The sequence below is a fragment of the Canis lupus genome, chromosome 27, assembly GCF_048164855.1.
Source record: "Canis lupus baileyi chromosome 27, mCanLup2.hap1, whole genome shotgun sequence".
Taxonomy (NCBI): domain Eukaryota; kingdom Metazoa; phylum Chordata; class Mammalia; order Carnivora; family Canidae; genus Canis; species Canis lupus.
The window spans coordinates 17,556,623-17,577,380 of record NC_132864.1 but is presented as its reverse complement, the minus strand read 5'-3'; the positions used below and the strand labels follow the sequence as shown (position 1 = coordinate 17,577,380).

At 57.8% G+C, this 20,758-nt stretch overlaps 1 protein-coding gene across 1 annotated transcript in view; it reads left to right on the top strand.

The window, feature by feature from the left end:
* The window catches only part of RBM19 (RNA binding motif protein 19), a 122,981-nt gene extending 109,375 nt beyond the window's left edge, over positions 1-13,606 (top strand). The window contains exons 24-25 of the mRNA XM_072802635.1: positions 12,419-12,531; positions 13,055-13,606. Of these exons, the coding sequence (XP_072658736.1) occupies positions 12,419-12,531; positions 13,055-13,063 (122 nt within the window). The 3' untranslated portion in view covers positions 13,064-13,606. The remainder of the gene's footprint in view (positions 1-12,418; positions 12,532-13,054) is intronic.
* The last annotated feature ends 7,152 nt before the right edge of the window (positions 13,607-20,758 follow it).

The following is a 20,758-nucleotide window of genomic DNA, read 5'->3' as shown; positions in this document are numbered from 1 at the left end:
CCGCCCCTGCCTCCCCTCCCGCCCAGAACCAGCTTTCCCCACTGCACCTTGAAGCCTGGTAGGTGAAGTGCTATTCTTCAGTGCCTCGCGTGTGGGAGGGTGAAAAGAGAGAGCAAGGAGGGAAGAAAGAGGAAAGTCGGCCACTGGCTGTGTCCTTTTCTTCCTGAGCGTGTTACAAACCAGCAGGGTCGAGGCATCGAGAAGCTTTCAGGGCCTCGGCAGGCCGCGGTACCCGCGAGTGGCACCGAAAGAATATAATGGTAGAGAAGCAATCCGCCCGCAGAACCCTCTTTTTCAGAGCCCGCACAGCCAGGGAGGCCTGGGCAAACAGGCTTTTATTTGGCCGGGAGCGCGGCTCTGCTTCCCGCCGTTGTCTTATTCCAGCTGGGAGGACTGATGGGCTGTGGTTAGCGGTTGCACCTTTCACCTCCAGAGCTGGGAACAGAGACATGACCGGCATGGCAAGCGGCTGGCAGCAGTGCCTCCCCCGCCCGAGCTGGGCCAGGCCGGGGAGGGAGATCTGCTCTGTCTGGGTGCACACGGGTGCCTGTCCGGGTCGGTCACTAGCATCGAAGCACCTGCTGCCCGCCCCCAGCCAGGCACTGGTGGGAACCAGGCAGGGAAGGGGCCTGATTGCCAGCGCCCTTGACCTGACAGCCCGACCCCTGACCCTCCATGCCCGCAGGCCTCAGCCAGAGCATCAGAGATCGGCCCTTTCCCTCATAACCCACCCCTGTCTTCTCCATTTCCCCCTCACGCCCCTCGCTTGGTCATCCTGCCACTTTGTTCATGTGTGCAATTGTCTGATGTCTCTTCGCCCCATAAGGCTCTACCCTCCAGGGCCTGGGGCCCTCTCCACATCCCCTGTGCGGTCTTGCGTCTGGCACAGGGTAGACTCCTAAACTGTCTGTGTGGCGGATAGACAAACATCGGAATGGCCCATTCTGACCGAGCATCTCATCCGTACCAGCCACTATGTGAGAGCCAGTTCAGTTCCTCCTCACTGTCACCCCACAGGAGGGAGGCTGGGGCACAGGGAAGCTGGACAGCATGCCTCAGATCCCACGGTTAGCCAGACGTGCAGCCAGCCCTGGAGTCCTGCTTGGCCTAAAACCAGCTCTTACCACTTTGAGCCTAGACACACCACCAGTCTGAAAGGGGCAGCCATGTGACTTCTTATTAAGAGCCAAGTCAGGGATAAGAGAAGAGGGGAGAGAGGGCTGTGTGGAGGACCTGCTCCATGCAGGGAGCACTGCCAAGGGGTTCTGAGTACACAGTCCCATTTTGGCCTCCTCGCTCCCTGGAGAAAAGTGCCATTCCTATCTTTCTGAGGTGCAAACTGAGACCCAGAGAGGTCTAGTGAATTGCCAGAGGACACACAGCTCTGCACACTGCAGAACAGATAACCTTATCTCACCATGCACTGTATCCACAGAGGCCCCCAAATCCCAAATCATCCCCCTTTTATCGGACCTGGCCTCCCAATCCAGATGGGTCAGCAGTTGCAAACCAGAGCCAGATCCAGCCTGCAGCCTTCCTTTGTAAATAAAGGGTTTTTTGGCACACAGCCATCCCCGTTTGTTCATGTGGCCGGTACGGCTGCATGCTCACACTGCAAGGGAAGAACAGAGTGGCTGCAGCAGAGACCCTGTGGCCTGCAAAGCCAAAACTATTTACTGCCTCACCACGTACAGAAAAAGTTTACAGCCCCTGGGGCTCCTGAGATGCCTGCCTTATTTCATCTAAAAGCCATGGGGGCAGCTAATTCCTCCTACCATGACTCCTCCTTTCTCTAGAGAGTGTACAGCTCTAGAAGTATCATAGCCACACCCTCACCATCACCCCCCAGCTGTAGTGCTCAGCTCAAGAACTCCAGCTTTCCCTGGGAAGGAGGCCCTATTACTCTGCCCCTCGTTTACTCGATTCATTCATTCATGTGCTTAAGTCTGCATTGAGCACAAATCAATGATCAAGCTTTACTCAGCCCTGAGGATAAAGCAGTGAACCAAAGAGAAGACCCCTGCCCTCGTGGAGCTGTTATTTGACGAGGAGAGGCAGATGACAAAGAAGAAAAAGTAAATAACAATGTTAGGATGACAGCAAGCCCTGTGGAGGAAATGGGAAAGAATGGCAAGATGTTCCTCAGGGGTGGGAGGAGTAGAGAGATTTTCCCCTACTCTTGGCACAGGCCTGACCTAGAAAAAGTCTTTCCAAGGAGTCAGTATTTTTGTGATAGGAGGAAGAAAGCCAGCCAGCCAAAGAATGGGGGGGTGGGGGGTAGCATTCCCGGCACAGAGACCCGCAGGTGCAAAGGCCCTGGGGCAGGAGCATGGTCATAGCAGGCCATCGTGGCTAGAGAACTGTTCAGGGTGGAGAATACTAGGAAACAAAGCTGGAGAGAGGCCAGTAGGGCTCCTTGTGGGGCCTAGAGGCAGGGAGCCTGGCTTTTATTCAATGTAAAGCAGGAAGTTCCCTCAGAGATCAGTATGGTGGCCTGATTTACACTGTCAGACCTCTTCCTCCCTGTTATGTGGGGGTGTGCATCGTAGAGGGATAAGAATGGAGGTAGGAGTCCCATCGCCATCCTCCCAGCAAGCAGGGGCAGTGGCTTGGGTGGGGATAAAGACCGTGTGGGGATGGAGAGAAGCAGGTGGATTGATCCTATGGGCTCTACCTTTAGTAGAGCCGGCCTAATTTGTTCTGGAAGGCATGAGGGAAATTAAGGCCAGTGTGGAGATTTCTGCTCAGAGCCACTCAGAGGATGGTGGTGCCTCGTGATGATGAAGCCTAGGAAGCTGGGAAAAAGCAGGTGGGGGCTGGGGTGGGGGGGCACATGGGGTTTGAGACACCTATTAGGACTCCCCGCGGGATGTCAAGCAGATAAATCTATGAGTTCGGAGCTCAGGGGCGAAGTCTGGGCTGAGATATAAATTTGGAAGTCATCAGCATACAGATGATATTTAAAGCCTGCAACAGTTCACCAACCCCCCCCCCTCCATAACTTAATCATTCATAGGACGGCACATTTTCAAAAGATCGGGGACCAGGAGAGCCCGTTATCCCCACGCCAGCCCTTGCAAATATGCCTTCTTGATCTTGGCCATGAAAACATAATCATCGGGCTTTAAAAATCACAGTCGGGAAAGTTCAAGCAAGTATGTGAAGTCGCAGAATTTATTATTCAAAATATCCCTTTGCTGTGGATCTTTCCAGCTCCCTGAAGACAGAAGGTTCCTGTAAGCTCCCCTCACCTCATTTTTATTCCTCCATTTGGGTGCCTCTCGTTCCCTCCTTAAGGCTTCGCGGAAGCAGGCAGCCCTTCCTCCAGGGGCATGGAGACCGCCCCATCAGGAGGCAGAAGGGGGCGCGGGGAGCTGTCCCAACTGCCACTGTGGGGACCGGAGGGACGGAGGAGCCGTTTTACCCCTGCCCTCTTGGAAGTGCGCGGCCTTCCCTGGCCGGGCTGGTGTGTTTTGTTCTTCAGCCTGCTCCCAGCCGTGTTGGTGGGTGGCACCTGGAGAGAGGTTGAAATTGGCCGGGAGACCAGCTCTTTTCTCACGTGCCCCCAGCCATCCCAGCGGGCGGAGGCAGAGTGTCGCGAAGACACACGGAGAAGCAGGAATTGTTTTGGTCAGGCAGCTCCTAGGCGGCAGCTGCCAGCAAGGGTGCAAATGGCTGGCAGGAGGGAGGGATCCACGTTCAGACAGCCGAACGTCTCCCCCTGCGGAGGTGCTGGGGAGGCTGCAGGGGCCTGGGGCCGGCGGGAGCAGGTGTCTCCAGGTCACCTCCTCCTCCCTCCTTCCGGCCTCACGCCCCGAGCCTCTTGGAGTGCTGTTTTGGAAATATTTCCAAGCGCTTCAGCAATATCCTGCACACTCTCTTCCCCTTCCCCCGGGAGTGGCTGTCCGTGCGGGGAAGGTACTTGCTCCCAATCCAGCTAAATTGTTATTGACTTGTGTTCTCTGCGTTCCGCAAACATTTCACTCAGCCGTCGCCAGCGAGGCCAGGAATCCCTGCTAGGGCTAACGGGGAAACCAGCTGTGCCGGGCCATTTCTCCTGCTCTTCCTCATCGATCACAGAATTAAACTGACAGAAGGAAAATTTCAGAGCGACTTGGGAGGGGAAGGGGCTGGGCCCGGATTGGTCAGGGGTTCAGGGACCTGGGGACCAGAGTGCTAGAAATAGGAGCAGGAGGAGGGTGGACTTCCCTCCAGGGTTGTGGCTGGTGGCAGGGGGTGGCCGATTTTGCTTCTGAATTGTCGGTTGGCCTAGTCCGAAGAAACCCAAGAAAAACAGACAGACAGGGAGGTTTTTGTTACTGCTTCACGGCCACAAGTGGAACCGGTAGGGTTCTGTAGACAGAGGGGAGAGAGATAATAAATCAGAGGCTGCACAGGTGAGCCATCAACTGAGCTCAGCCACAGATCTTTATTTTGCATGGAAAATATGGACAAGTGGGGTTTGGGATTTTTTTTTTTTTTTTCATGAGTTGCCACTCTTTTGCTATCAGAAGATTTGATCCAGAAGTCGAGCTTCTGGCCTCTGGAAAAATCAGGTCTGACCACCTTGGTTCTGTGTGCCTGTAGGGCAGGTGGGGCTGAGTTGCCAGTCTGCAGCCCACCCTATAGTCTCCCTCCCGTGCCTGCCTGGCTGCTTGAGGCCCCCACACTTACAGATTGGATACAGACTTCCCTCCACCGTGGCCCCCTGAAGGCTTCCCTTCCAGTCTCTACTCCCAACCCAGGGCTGTGTCAGGAAGAGGGGGCCAGAAGCTAATGCCCATCAAGCCACTACTAGAAATGGAAAGATCCCTCTAGGCCTGAGGCAGAGGAGAGGGGGATCCCTTCCAGCAGGTCCTCTTCCTTTTCCTTTGTTTCCCCGCAATGAGTCACCTTCACCTGGCCACTCTCTGTCCTCCCCAGCCTGCACCGGCCCCTCCAGCATCTGTAACTAATGCAAACACATGCAGGACGGAGCCTGAAAGCCCCCAGGCTTAGCCCGGCCCCAGAGCCCTACGATGGGCTAAATCCACCATAATCCAGGCCCTGTGGATGGGGAGCTTCCAGGCCAGCTGCCTGGAACGCAGTGTGAGGGCCACCCACCAAGCTGCACGCAGGCTCCTGCTTCACAGCAAGCCAGAAGCCCATAGCACTGGTGATTAATAAAGGCAATGGGCATCAGTCTCAGTAACCAGTGGCCCACCCCAGACCATTCTCATCACCGGCTTCAGTGGTTTCTCGATGATTCTCTTAGGCAGTTGGGTAGAGAACCACTGGCCTCGAGAATGCCACTACTGCAGGTTGGTGGGTACCGTGGGGCCTCTGTTTCACACCTTTTCTGCTGGGAGCTATTTCCTAAAGGGGCTATGCCAGTGTCTCTACTGCAAGCCTGGCCGCTGAGCCACAGGACCCTAGGCCTCACTAGTGTATCGGGGCACAGGGAAGGGGGAAGTGTGGTCACGTGACTTCCCTAGATCCGCTGCTTATCCATCTGACAAATGGGATGATAATCTCACACAGCTCATGGGATTTCTCCCAGTACACACCCAGCCTGCTGCCCCAAGCCAGCAGGTGCCTGGGCCCTGCCCACTCTGGGGTCCCAACGTGGCCACCATGGCTGGTGGTTCAGAACATCCTGTAGAGTGTTCTTCACAGCTGCATCCCGAGCACCAGGTCTGGCACAGAGTATATGCTCACCTTCAGGTGGGGCCACGGGCTCTTTGTGGCTGAGTCATCCATTTTCTGGAGAAACTAGACATGCAGCAGACTCTTAGGTAGCATCTCCCTTTTTTTGGCATATTAGTAACTAGCTTTTTAAATCTTAAATCATGTCAGCAAATCCAGACACTCTACCAGGGGCCTGTCACGTGTGAGGCTTCCTCCCATTTGGTCACCCACAGACATGGTATCCCAGTGTGGTGGATTTCCCAGGGGCAGACCCCAAGACGTGGACTCGGGTACCGATCAGATCACCTAGGAGGTGAACCCGGGAAGTGCATGAGGAACCGGAAGGAGGCGAGGAACCGGAAGGAGGCGAGGGACCCAGTCCCAGGGGTCTCTGGGGCTCAGCCCACCAGGGCTCCCCAAGATCTGTGTCGTATACACCTCAGAGCTATCCCCCCGGGAGTCCAGGGAGCTGGGACATGTGTCCACCCTCACTGGTGGAGGATTCCTCTGAGGGAGCTTATGTACCCAACGCTTCCAGCCGGCCCCGTGCCAGGGCTGCACATGCCCCCGTGGCCAGGGAAAGCCATTGATGTGTCCCAGAGCCGCGCGCTAATGCTGTGGGTGGCCACCAGGATGGGGCACCCACAGCGGCTCCTATGTTTGTCCAGGGCTGGTATTGCCGCCCCCATTTTAAAAGAGAGAGAAGTGACCTGCCTGCATCCGGTGACAGCGTCCCATCAGGGGACCGTAAGATCCGCCAACCTTCACCGCGCTTACAGTGCGCCAGGCGCTGCTGTAAAAACTTAAGCGCCTTTACCCTCCCGGAGCCCCCCGCGCCGTCCACGCGGGGTACCATTCAGCAGGTGCGGGGACAGAGCACAGAGAGGTGAGGCTCCCGGCCCCAGGTGGCCCAGCGGGGAGCCGCGGGCTCTGATCCTGGCAGCCTGGCGCCCGCTCCTCTCAGGTCCTTTCAGAATTCCCTTGCCCCCCGCCCTGCCCGCCCGTCCTCAGCCTTCTGCCTCTGGAACAAAACCCCACGAGGCGCGTTCTCCCGTCCTCCGGCAGCTCCCCGCCCACCCACTCGCGCCTTTCCGTCTGCCCGCTTTTGCCTTCCATGCAGGGCGACAGCGCCAGCCAGGGCCGGGAGAGAGACGCGGGCTGGCATTCTGTCAAGGAATTAATTGAAAAATAAAATCATTAGATGGGAACTCCAGAAATGCAAAATGGTGGTTGGAGGGGGGGCGGGGAGGGGGGCAGGACTGGGGGGTTGTTGGGGGACGGCTGAGTTTTTTGTCAAGTTAATTTCTCGGGTATTGATGTTTGGTGACATTCACTTGTTGTTTATCTTCGGGTGCAGCTGTAATGCTGAAAGAAAATGCACAGCTTGTTTCGTTTATTTATTTTACACCTTTCTCCAGTTCTGCATTATGTTTGTTTGGTGAAAACCCACTGAGGCTTTTGATGTCGAAGAAGTGGGATTTCAGCAGCTGTTCCCTGCAAGCAGGGTGCTCCATGCGCAGACAGGGCCGGCGGGGGCTGCTGGGTGTCACGTGGTGGGGACTCGGGCCTGACGCATCCCCTGGGGGGGCGGTCGGGGGCCCGGCCTGAGCCAGGCCAACCAGAGCAGTCATGGCCCCGAGCGCCGAGCCCTTGGTGTACTGGGCTCCGAGCACAGACTCACTGATGCTCACGGCTGCCCCAGGAGACGGGTCCTGTCCTCAGCCCCCACGCACAGATGAAGCCGAGACCTGAGGAGCTGAAGTGACTTACCCAAGGTCACTGAGCCATTAGGTGGCAGAGCTGGGACCTTGAATTGTCTGATCTCCAAGGCTAGGGAGTGAGCCCCTCGCTGACCTACTTTGTGCACTCCTCACCCCGCCAGGGGTCCGGGGATCCCCCTGGGCCTCCGTTTTCCAACCTGGGGTGGGAAATGGGTACCGTACCCTTTCAGCCTTTACAAACCAAATCATTGTATTCATTTACCTAACAACTGCTCATGGATCACCTACTAGGTATTGGCTATCCTCTGACAGTCCCTGCCCCAGTGACGCCCCCTGGCCTAATAGCAAAGTGAGACATTGAGTCCACATCTCTGATGGGAGTTAGAGCGGCAGAGATGTTGGTCTGTCCACCACGGACCGGGGTCTAACCAGGTGCCAGTCATTGCTCTTTTGCCTCCATTAATTCTGCCCGTGACCCCACATTACAGGCAAGGAGACGGAGGCAGCAAAAGGCTGGCCAGCGGTGGGGCATATGTGCCCATGCCTGCGTTCCTGAGCCTGTATGCTAAGTGTTGAGGACAGGTGGGGGGTCCCCGGAGAGGCTTCGCTGGGAAGAGGAGCCCATAACTGCTCCAGGCAAAAGGAAAGGCCTCCTTACGTCTGGGCCTGCGGGTCAGCAGGTGGTGGCCACAGAGAAGGGGAAGGGTGGAGGAACAGCCCTGTCCGCCCCCCACCCCACATTTTATGCACGAGGGAGTGAGCCTCACTGGGTCCGGGCCCCACCCAAGGCTGCATACTGGGCAAGTGCCAAAGCCAAGTGTGTGTGACCGTGCAGTCACACCCGCACCCCCCACCCCGAATCAGGGCCCCCGAGAGCCGTTGCAAGCATGTGTGAGACAACGCTAGCAAGTGAGACAGGCCAGGGCAGCAGCCGGGGGCTGCCGTGTGTTAGCCAGGGGCCCTGGGCTGTGCACCTCGCCCTGCACCTCCGTGTCCCCAGCTGTGTAGTAGGGGTGGCAACGCCCCCTCCTGCAAAGGGTTCCTGAGACTCCACCCTCTGGTTTCCCCAGCCAGATGACCTCTCGGGTGCCTCCCAACCCCACCCCTGTTTGTTGTATTGCTGTCCCAACCACAGCAGTGCTGTTTCTCAAAGATTATCCACCTCAGTGCCCTAGGACTCATTCATTCATTCAGTCCTTCATTCGTTCGTTCTTACATTCAGCACAAAAGCACAGAGCTCAGTCTGGCAAGCTGGGGCCAGTGTGGTCCTGGGGACATCCAGAGAGCAGAAGCATCCAGGAGCAGGCCCTCCAGGCGAGCTGGGCCCTGGAGATGCCCTGTGTGGAGAGGTGCAGGAACAGCAGCTCTGTGTCCCATCCTGTGTCCATTGCTCCGGGGCCTCCTGCTTGTCCCAGGATGGGGAGCCGAGGCTCGGAGGGGTGAAGGTCCCACCACCAGGGAGGGGAGCATAGGACTGGAACCCAGCCATGGGTGGCTGTGTCACAGGATGTTTGGTATTCAGGTGACTCGGGGGAGGGCAGCCAAGGGCAGGGCTGACATTCCAGACAAAGACGCGGAAGAGCTGGTTCACAAGTCTTTAAAACAGTGAGGCCAGCTCCCAAGCAAACTGAACGTGGCTGGTGTCCCTGGGGCCGGGGCTGAGGTTGGGAGGTGCCCACTGGTTGGGAGGGTGGGAGATGCTCTGAAGCTATGGGCACAACCACCTGCCAGTGGCAAGACTTGCACAGTGGGGTGAGAGGGCCAGAGCTGAGAGTCAGGCTGGGTTCTGGCCATGTTTACATTGTCCCCTCCTCCAGGAAGCTGCCCTGATAGCCCACATGGAGCAGGTGCCTCCCCATCACAGCGCTGATCCTGCCCTGGGTTGTGGTTGTCCGGCTTCTTCTCCATCACCCCTCAGTGGTCCAGGAACAGCCTAGATGGGGGCTGTCCCATTCATACCAGGCCCAGCCCAGAGCGGGCACTGCCCAGCCTCTGCTGTGAGGGGATGAAAACATGAACAAAGGTGGTTAAAGACTGCTTTTGGTCCAGTCCCTGCTTCTGTGTGTCCTTCAGCAACCTGAACTCTTTGATCTCATCTGTCCCTGCCATCCGTCCTTTCAGTCAGCAGGTACTTACTGAGCATCTGCTGTGTGCCCCACGCCATTCCAGGCCTTGGGGGGACAGCAGTGACAATGCAGACCAAAACCCCTTCCTCCTGGAGCCAGCATTCCAGTGGGAGAGGCAGACAGGGAGCTGAACGGTCGGTCGATGCTGTAGAGGAATGTGGGCAGGGGCTCTGGGAGCCTTGTGGTCTTAAACAAGGAGAGGAGGGAGACCTCCCTGAAGAGGCGAGTCCCCCACCTGCAGGAGGAGCGCTCCAGGCAGAGGGAACAGCAAATGCGAGGCCCGGAGGTGGGAGAGGGGGGTGCCAGAAACCAAGAAGGGGCTCACCTGGGTGGCCTGGTGGCCCTCCTGCTGGCTTCAGCTTTTCCCCCAGGGGAGAGGAGATGGCCCCACTGAGGGCTGAGACAAAGGAGCCACAGGTTCTGATCCCTCTGGGTGCCCCTTGAGAGCGGACTCTGGGAGGGAGGGCAGAGGAAGCTCCCACCATCCTGCAGGCCAGAGATGCCGAGGACTGGGACCAGAGGGCGGCAGTGGAGGTGGGGGGTGTTCGGGGTGCAGAAGTGATGGAAAGCTCGAGCCCTAGGATGCATAGGCAGAAACCGGCTCCTGTGCTGGTGCCTCGGAGTTAGAGAAGCTCTGGAGGTGAGGCCCGCAGCTCCACTGCAGCGGCTGTGCTGGCCGCCACCAGCCAGCCCTTGGAGCCTGGGCCAGCCTGGCCCAGGAGAGCGGGGGCCCGCCAGCCCAGGAGCTCGCACTCCCATTGTTAGTAACTAGGAGGAGGCATCTGTGACAGGCCCACAGGCCCTATTTTGCTGTTCTTCTATTTCTCGGCTCCCATTACCTGCCCACAAATTCAATTTCCAAAGGCCATTGTGCACCTCCAGAGCCTGCGATTCTAAGGAAACCAGGAGCATCGAGGAGGCAGCAAGGAGAGGAAATGTGCGTCTGAGCCACGGGCTGCAGCCTCCACCCCCAGCCCATCCCACCCTCTCTCCCTTTCCATGACTAACAATGATGGGTACAGCTGCCAGGCCCGGGGGCTCCTGGGCGGCGGGCAGCCCCCCACAGCGTCCCCAGCCTTACTGTGTCCCCCCCTTCCTGCTCCATTTGCTTCTCCCTTCATCGGGCAGACGTTAGTGAGCACCCACTAGGTGCCAGGCTGTGCACTGAGGCAGGGACACGGCAGTGAACGGGACAGCTCTGTTCCCAAACAAAGAAATGACCGCCGCGATGTCAGCAGTAAGAAGTGCCCCAAAGCAGGTGGCGGGGTCAGAGGAGGAGGGGGCACGGGAGCTGGGGCTTCACTACAGGGTCCTCTGGGACCTGCAGGTGCCAAGGTCCTGTGGTGTGCATGCAGTGTACCAGCCCGGAGTGGCCAGCTCAAGCAATGGCACCCAGAGGACTAGAGAATTCCCTCTCCTTGCTTGCAAAGCCGTAGGAGCCTGAGACCCCAAGCAGTAGCACCTGTTCTAGAAGGATCGCTCAGGCAGCCCTGTGGGGATGGCAGGAGCAGGAATTCAGGTGAATGTCTTGGATCAGGCAGGTAGCCATGGAGAAGATGAGACAGGGTCAGTGCCCTGTCGCTTTGGGAGGAACAAGGTGAAGAAACAGGCCCAGAGAGTCCAAGTCACTAGCCTAGGACTCTATACAACAGGCCCAAGATTCTTCCTGTCAGGGCCAGGGGCCAGGCCAGACTCTGGAGAGACCCTCGTGAGAGACATGCCCTTGGGAGCTCCAGCCTAGTGGGGAGTCGGAGGCAAAGGATCACAGGGCGGTTGTCTCCCTGAGGACTTCACAGAGGAGGTGTTGTTTGAGGACGGGATTGGGACATCCTGTCTGCAGCTGCCTCTGAACAAGTCCGCATTCTCTGGGACTGAGGCCGACCGTGAGAGGTTAGACAGGCCAGGCCTGAGCCGGTCTCCCCCCACCACATCCCTCCTGGGAAGACCGAGGGCCCAGCTCACCTTCTCCTGCCACCCTCACTACCTCCCTGGCATTCTCGCGCCAGCCCTGGAGACTTTCATAGGAAGTGGGAACACTGTGGCCCTGGTGTTGCTTGGTTTCGAATCCTGCCTCCACGTGTGGCTGAGTAACCTTAGACTTACCTGTCTGCAGCTTGGTTCCCTCCCCTGCAGGAGGCAGTCCTAGCACGTCCCTGTGGGACTGCTGAGAGGAGGAGAGCTGTAGCACACAATGCATCCTCCGTAGTGTTTGGGGCTCAGAGCGACCATGTATTGCTGAGCCCACCGTGCCTTCTGTTTGTGCTGTCATCCACATCCCCGTCCCCTCTTCTCACAGAGAACTCCTATGCGTCCTTCAAAGTCCAAGTCAAATAGCCCCTCCTCTCCAAAGCTACCTCTAATTGTTCTTTCCTCCATGCTTCTTTTGGAATCTTTGAGCAAGCCGCTTACTCTACTGTTAAGAATGTATAACCTCCAGGAAAGCCGGAGCAGCTTCTACTTGTTTCCCCAGTGATGGCCCCCTCACTTTTGACCCATCCCCTCTGAAGGTGTTCTGCTCCCTGCAAGCCAGGCAGAGACCTGTTACCCCCTGAGCTGCTGGGAGGGGGCCTTCCTGGCTCCCTTCCTAAATGGAGCCCTGTCCTCTGCGGGTAGAAGTTGGGGAGGGGGTGGTGGGCAGAGCCGGAGAGTTCCTGGGGCAAGGAGAGGCAGCCCCACGGTGAAGCCAGAGACTAACAGGCAGTGTCTCTCTCCTCTCGTGTTTTCTCTCCCTCGATGGCTTCTGGTCCCTTGTGCCCTCTCTTGTGACTCCCTCCTCCCTCCCTATACCTCCTACCCTCCATTTTGCTCATCCCGGTCCCTCTCCCTTCCTGCCATTCCTCTCTTCCCGCCTCCCACCCCTCTCGGCTGTTTTTTCCTCCTCTCCTGCCATCTGGGCTCCCACAGAGCCCCCGAAGAAAAAGCGGTCTGTGGTGTTGGACGAGATCCTGGAGCAGCTGGAAGACAGTGAAAGCGACAGTGAGGAGCAAACCCTTCAGCTGCGAGCTGGCACCGAGAGGGTACGTGGCTCCAGGGCCCTGGGGACTGGGGACAGCCGCTCCGGCTTCTGCGCTCCTGCCGGGTGGGCGAGGAACGCAGGCACCCCCACCGTGCCCCAGCCTGAGGTTGACACGTTCCCGCCGTCCCCATGCATCCGCTCTGTGCCCCACACGCAAGGGCCAGGGGGCAGGGGAGAGGCAGCCACGTTAGGAAGTCTCGTGGCAGCACAGGGACCCGGAAGCAGCAAACACAAGCCACACCCCACCAAGCCTGGCAGTCCACCGCTGGTTGGAAGGTCAGGGCAGAGGGACTCGGGTTTGCTCATGCGCAGCTGCATGGGAGCAAGTGTGGCATCAGGGTGGAGGGGCAGGACCCTGGCGCCATGACCTAACCTCCCTTGGCCCAGTATCTGCCTCGCAAACGATTCCCACCTCGTGTGGTTTTAGTGAGAAAAACACGCCGCGTGAATCCATGAAAAACCCCTGGTGCGGCACTGAGCGTGTAAGACCGGCTCCAAAGCTTCTGTTCTTGCCCTCCTTCCAGGGCTGCTAGCTGGAGTTCCCACTACATCCATCTACGGGAGTGCTCGCAGCTTGGGACTTGACCTGTGTCCTGCCCGAGGCCCCTTGGGACTGAGGGCTCTGGTTCGACCGCCAGGGCTGACCACAAGGATGCTCACGACACCCAGATGCCAGCCTCTCCAGTTGAGCCTAAGATGTGTCTCTGATGGCAGCTACCCTTGGCTCGTGGATGGAGGACTCTGTGAAATGCATTCCAGCCCTGTTGAAAGGCTTATTGCAGGCTTGGGGTACCCGCCTGCACACACCTACTCCCACCTGTACCTACAGCCTCCTCCCACTGGGAGCACCTGCACCCAGACTCGCCAGAGGCTGGATGGTGTGGAGGAAAAGAGCCCCTGCCACTCATCTGACCTGGGTTCCAATCCCAGCCTCCTGAATCTCACCTCTGTAGCCTCAGACCAGCAAGGTCCCCTCTGACCCTCAGCTTCTCTTTCTGTCAAGTAGGGGTGATGTGCTCACCTGGGGCTTGACCACCTCAGTCAATCCAAGTAAAGCCTGGAAGAGATGCCCATCAGCACTTTTGTTTATTCCTTCATTTGGGACCTCTGGCAGGGGCTCATAAATCTTGGTCTCTGCATTTTGGAGGAAGGAGGTTCCAGTTTTTCATCCAGTTTTCACAGTGGCCTAGAACCCAAGCAAAGCTCCGCAGCGCCGGTCCCCGTGTGAGTCTAAGTGTACTCCCCACTCCCCGTGGGGCAGGTGCTCCCTGGCCAATCCTGGGCTCGTTCCTAAGAAGTAAGAGGCAAAAGGCCCAAACCCAAAGTGGCTTGTTCCCCGCCGTTTGTAGTGGGGTGCCCCACAGACCCCAGGTATGACCACAGTGTGTAGGTGAGGTCAGTGTTAAGCCTCACCCAGGCCAGGCCCTCGATGACCAGGCCCTCCAGTTGCTGTGAGTCTTGGGGGTGACAGGGGCCCACCCTAGTCCTCCCCACTGCTTGTCCTGTTCAGGGACATGTGGGTCCTTCCTGATGAACACACAGTCTATACTCACACCGCCAGGGCCAGGCCAGTGGCGGCAATGTAGTCACCACATTGGAGATAATCAGACCCATGGGCCTGACACACGAAGAGGCCTCGTTGGCATCTACAAGACTGACTCGGATGACGGGACTAGAACATTCCCAGGACAGGATCCGCCAGCTCCTGCAGCCTGATGCCGTGTGTCCAGCGCAGGCTATGTGTTCAACCAGCCTGGGAGACCGGGTCGCCACCCCCCTTGCTGCTGCACCTGGCCTCTCGGCCCCCCCACCCCAGGGGCTTACTGTCTGGACAAGGAACAGCCACGTAAGCAAACAAGAACAGCCAATTCAACTACCCTGGAGATCTTGGGGTGCCCCATCACCTCCCCCTTCATGCCACCAAGGATGTTGACGGTGGATGCCACCCTCATCGCCTCCCTTCCCCTAACCCAGGAGCACCTCATTCTCCACAAGCAGCCAGAAGGAGCCAGTTGGATCTGTAAACTGGGTTTTGGAAGTCATAGCTTAAAACCCTTCAGGGTTCCCCACACACTTGCAATGAAGTCACACTCTTCACCCAGCAAGAAGTCCCTGCCACTTGTCCCCCACTTACTGCATGCTGGCGTTTCCAGTGTGCTCCCACCCCAGGGCCTTTGCACTTGCTCTTCTCTCTGCCTGGGACACTCCCCCTCCCCCCTCATCTGTCCTGACCATCTTTTTTTTTTTTTTTTTTTTTTTTTAATTTCCCTTTGAGATCTTAGTCTAAATTCTCTGAAACAGTCCCTGGCCACTTTATCAGAAGCAGTCCACTCCACTCCTCCCCCACACCCAGACCCATGCCCACACCATTTAGTCACAGCACCTAGTGCAGGGAGCAGCCCAAGCCCTGGCCCTTCTCCTCTGAAAGTGACTGTCGCCTTGGGCGGTCAGAAATTACTCTCACTGTCATAATTCTTACATAGAAGCCACCACCACGTGATGACCCTGGAACAGCTAGATAATGGTTAGGCGAAGTTAGGTAAGGTAGGCTCGGCGCAGAGGACAGGCACCACTCTCCTCCTTGGAGGAAGCCCCTGGGAGCCCCTGGGGAGATAAACTTCCATCCAGTGTGTGCCGGGAGATTTGTGGGGACTCGGGCAGCCAGGACGTAGTTGCTGTTGTCACCAGGGATGCAGGGTATAGGGGAGCTTGTGGGGAGGAGTTAGAAGTGACAATAGGACATCAGTCAATCTAGGAGAGAAGTGCCAGGAATAAACCATGGCGGGGGAAGGGGGGGTGGTCGCTGAGGAAGGGGTGCAGCCCTGGGGCTCAGTGAGCCTCCTGATGCACGTGTGGACCCATCCATTTCTCACAGGGGTCCGTGGCCCTCAGATGGTCAGGGGAACTAGGAGGAGGGCTGTGCTGGAGGCTGGACCGGAACAGGCGCCCCGGAGAGGGGAGGGGAGGTGGCAGGGCCAGAGACCGCAGGGTCAGAGGGGGCCCCTGACCTGACGAGGCTGTGGGGCCCGCCGTTTGTAGAGGCAGGAGCTGGAACCCTTCCTGTGTGCCCCATGGCCACACCCACACCCCACGCCGGCTCTCACACTCAGGCCCTGACCCCTACAGGCCATATTTCCCAGGCTCCCCTGGCAACAGGCTGCCAGATGGGTCTGGCCAGAGGTGGGCACCAGCAGACGTCTGGGGGCTGGTGGAGGAGAGAGGCCAGAGCATTCCTCCCCACCCCTCACCCCTTTGGTCCTGTGCAGGTCCTCGCCGAGGGTTCTAGCCCTCGGTTCTGGCAACACCACTGTCTCCCTGGAACCCTCCAGGTGGGTGTGTTGTTACCCACTGGCCTCTGGCTCTGCCTGAAATCCCATCTGTGGAACTGACACAGTTCCCCACCAGGCACAGCGAGGAGATGCGGGGGGCGGAGGCCGGGAGTGTAGCTGGTCTGTGCACATGGGGCTCCAGAAGGAACAGAGAGAGGCCCCGAAAACCCCTGAAGGGTGGGAGGGAATATTTGGATGTAGGGCCAGGCTTGGGGAAGGAGAGGCCACCGAGGCCTCTGGGACTGGCTGGGGGAAGGTGCTGTACAGACCGGCCTGGATGGGTGAGGAGGCTCTGGCTCCTGCCTGCAGGTGGAGGACAGGCGAGTGGCTGGGGTCGTCGCAGAGCCGAGTGAGAGTGGGGTGCGCTGCAGCTGGAGGTGTGGGCAGGAGAGAACCCACAGGCTCCGGTTCCAGGAAGGCCTGGGTGGGATCTCAGCAGCACCCCCCACCGCCTGTGCAACCTGCACCAGGGGTCTCAGCCTCTCCCGCCTCAATTAGCCTATCTTAAAAAAAAAAAAAAAAAAAATTAGCCTATCTTTAAAGTGGGTACGAGAAGAATTTTGGCCTCGTAGGATTTTTTTTGAAGATTAGATAAAAGATCACGGGTAGGAAGCACGTAGCAGACTGTTATATGCCTCGGGGACGCTAAATAAGGGGAGGGTATCGCCATCGTTTGTTACTCAACAAAGGAAAGGATGGGGCATGGCACCTGCAGATGCCCGAGGAAGCCAGAGCCCAGCGTGCACACAGCAGGCCCGTGGGGCCCACGTCGGAGGCATGGGGCAGGGTGGGGAGTCCCTGCATCCGGGAAGGTGGCCTGGAGAGGGTACCCTCTGCCCACAGCGCCCGAGCCGGCACATCGTCCACCCGGGCACAGTGAGCCGACGGTTACCAGGGTGCGCACTTGGGAAACCAGGGAGGGCTTCCCCTGGTCTGTTCCTAACCCTTGCGATCCTGGGGTCACCCGCAGGCAGGCCTGCCGTTGTCACAGAAACTCCTCTTCTGAGAGCCAGGCTCGGGCCCCGGGTCAGCGCTTCTGGGCCGGTCCACAGACTTGGTGGGTAAGGAGGGTTCTTGGCCGCCAGAGGGCCCGGCCGTGGGGCTGGCCCGGGGCCCGGGGTGCGTGCTGAAGGCCTAGGGCCAGCCCTGGAGGGCTGCCTCCCTCCCTCCCGGGAAATCCAGCTGGCATCTTCCGGCCGGTTGAGGGCACTGGCCAGGGGCTGGCGTGACCGGAGTGAGCCTCCCTTCCCACGGACGCATCTCCGCTCCGGGAGGGCGCCGGGCAGCTTGGGGCGCCCAGAAAAGACCAGCCACGGCGGCTTCACGTGGAGCAGGAAGGGGCCCCGGCCAGAGGCAGCGGCTGGCGGAGCCAATCCTCGGAGGCCCTCGTCCCGGCCTGTGCATCCAGTCATCAAACACTCGGTGCCAGAAACCACAGCCACATGAGGGCCTGTCTCCTGGGCTTGGAGACCCACGCGTCAAGCACAAGACGGTTTCCAGCGGCCCTACCGCCGGATTTTCCTCCTCTTTTACTGCCTCCTCGGCTTTTTTGTCTTTTGAGGCCGGGCCGGCTCCCAGCGCCTGTCTGTGCTCTGCGGCGTCTAGGAAAGGATTAGTGCAAGCTGAGCATGCAGGCTTTGGTGAACAGAGCCGAGTTTGGTTTCAACATCTAATTCAATTTGTTCTGCCGAGATTGAAATATGAAATGGTTGCCAGTCAAACGTTCAAAGGATGGGGGGAAGGGAGAGAGCACGCCTGCTGAAATTTAAATTTTAATGAAAATGACTTTAACCCTTTGGTGCACCTTGCAGAAACAGAGCACAGTCTCCCCTCCCGCGGAGGAGCCCCTCCTGGGTGCCCCCCTCCCCGCTTCTCTTTTGCAGAGCTTCACTAAGACTATGTAGTGCTCTTTCTTTTTTTCAGAAATAACTGTTAATAAAAGATGAATGGAATACTTGGTTCGTTATAGGCTCCCATCTTCCCCCAGTGGTGACTTGTGCAAGTCCAGGCCCCGAACCCATGCTGGGCACCAGTCACAGGTGTAAATGGTCACCTGTGTCTCGGTTTCCTCTGTGTGCCCTGCCCCCTCTGGAGCATAAGCCCTGGGAAGGCAGGATCCATGCCTCGTGCACACCGCGACCCCTGCCTGGCTTGGGGTCGGAGGCAGGGGGCGCTTGGCAGTATTTGATGGAGAGAACGCTCCCCACTTTAAGCCCCCGACAGCTTTGGGAGGCGGGTTTATGGGATGTATAGAAACGGAGGCAGGCGGCATCCCCAGAGGACAAGACGCGGAGGGCGGGCACCAGGACTCGCACCCAGCTTCACGTCACCAGAAGCCCGAGTTCCCAACCTAGTGGTCCCCTGCTCCTCCAGGCTGTGCGAGAGCCTGACCCTGAGCAGGGTGGCAGCCACACTCTCCTCTCCTCGCCCCTGTGCAGTGGGCTGTGCCACTGTCCCTGTTTCACAGCTGAGTTTGGGGCTTGGGAGGGCAGGCCTCACAGGTGCCACATATGGATCTCTAACTCAGGGCAGCTTGAACGAAAGGCACCTTGTCTTTTTTCCCTTGATTCGGCTTTTCCTGTTCAGCTCCTACTTGCCATGAACTGCTAATGTGCTTTTTGGGGTATGTGTATGTTTAATATCAAATGCCATCAACCCCGGGCACGTGTTGTGGCTCACAAGGCTGTGGCAAGCACCAGGCGTTGCCATGCCATCCTAAGGCTCCGGGGCAGAGAGTGGGGGTGATGGGGTGGCCCCGAGACTTCCCTCGGGGACAGTGGGCTCCCGAGGGCTAATCCCTTGGCCTCATCCCTGGGAACTCATAGAGCCACGGAGCCAAAACTGTTTGAACTTAAAACGCCTTGTCATGTGCCTCTAGCCTGTTTGTGGAGCCCACTGTGCACGAGGCTGGGCCATGGGTGAACTCAGCAAATGACACTCCTGGTCCCGAGGAACTGATGGCAGAAGGTGGGGAGACAGCCAGCCAGCAGACGGCTCCTTCTCTAGTGCCACTGAGGCTGACGTGTATGGGGTGTCCACAGGGGCCGAGGGAGGGCTCCCTGAGGGGGTGGCATGTGAGCAGAGCCTGGGAAGGCGAAAGCAGGGACCTGAGTGCAGAGGCCACTGCAGTCATCTAGGGGCAGGGGGTGACTTAGACCTCAGAGGAGGAGGTGACTGGCAGCTAGGTCCTAGACATGTTGAAGATGGACCCCATGGGATTCATGTACTAAAGTTCCAGCCCTGAGGTGTGCAAGGCCAAAGTTGACTCCATGGTTTGGGACCTATGCAAAAGGTAGCTTATGCTGAGGCTGGCCCCTGCAGGAGCTGGCACAGGGCATGCCAGCAGTTGGGGTGCAAAAGCGCATTATGTTGGAGATGACCATAAGCCGTCAAGTGGAGAAGACTGTCAAGTTCACAAGAGACGGCTGGACCAAAGACATGATGGGAAATCCTCTGTTTTCTTTAAGAAATCTAAGAAACAACATGGGGCACTGACAGCCCCATGTAGGCAGAGCTAGTAAATCTTGGCTTGAAGCTCAGAACTTTCCGGTTCATTTTTAAGCCACCCATAGACAGTTCCAAACTCTTGGCCACAGGATTTTAAGAAACAAAAGTTTTACCAGAACCCCAACATAGAAAACCACAGAACTGCTCTGTTCAAAGTCGGGGTGTGCGGCCTGGCCCCCCACCCACATATTCGTCCTCCACCTCAACACCCCAGGGTTTGAAGACCTGAGGTAACATGCAAATGTGACTCACAAACATGATGTGCAGGCTTCAGGGGTACACAGGAAGACTTTTAATGTATGAGTTTATTTGCACATGTTTGTTGCAAATACAAACGCACAGCTAGCTCATCACACCTGCGATTTCACCAAGCTCTAACGAGGAGGCAAAAAGAGTGTATCGGGATAAAAGAAATTATTAAGACCGTGAGTATAGTAAAACGGAAGTGGTAAAGAAGAGCCGTGAGTGGTCTAAACCAGGGGTTGGCAAACAGCAGCCCGTGGGCCAGATCCAGCCGCAGCCTGTTTGTATAAAGTTTTATTGGCACACGGCCATGCCTGTTGGTTTCCATACTGCCAGTGCTGGCTTCCTGCTGCTGCTGCTGCTGCTGCTGCTGCAGAGTTGAGTTGCAACGGAGACCATAATATTTACCGTCTGACCCTTCACATCAAGTTTGCTGAGTCCTGATCTAAAGCGAACCCCTGTAATTTTACAGCTCAGAGATCTAGACCCAGAGAGGGCCAGTGGCTTCTACAAGGTCGCCCCATGCAGAACTCCCCATTGGGCGCACTTCCCACGGCACCACGCTGCCTGTGCACAGACCAGAGCCCCGCGCTCTGGGCTCAAATCCCGGCTCTGCCCCTTACCTGCCGCGTGACCTTGAGCTAGCTCCTTGACCTCTATGTGCCTCCGTGTCCTCATCTATGAACTGAGCGCAGCAGCAGTGCCACCTCTCTGGAGTCAGAAGGGTTAAATGAGTACAGACGCCGAGGGCTGAGACCAGTGCCCGCCACGTAGTGAACACCCTACAAGCAGTTGCTGCTGTTACCCCATCCCCCCAGTGTAAAGAAGTGTCCCCCGTGCCTGCCCCATCACCCACCACCCAGGAGGCCGTGTGCTCCAGCACAAGACCTGAGCCCAAGGCTGTCTGGCTGAGCAGCAAAATAAAAGGGGCCCTGCAATCTAATTAGAGCATCGCCAGAAGCCAGGCCTGAGTCCCCTCCAGCTTCCTTAATAAACCCCACTTCCCCCTTAATTGCAGCTTTCATGAAGACGATCCACTGGGGCCTCAGCGCCCCATCCTTGGGCTCAGGCCAGCAGCAAACATTTTCCTGTTTTGCAGATTTCGGGTGGCAGCTGCTTCTGCCTTCCCCAGGTACTGTCAGGAGCCCT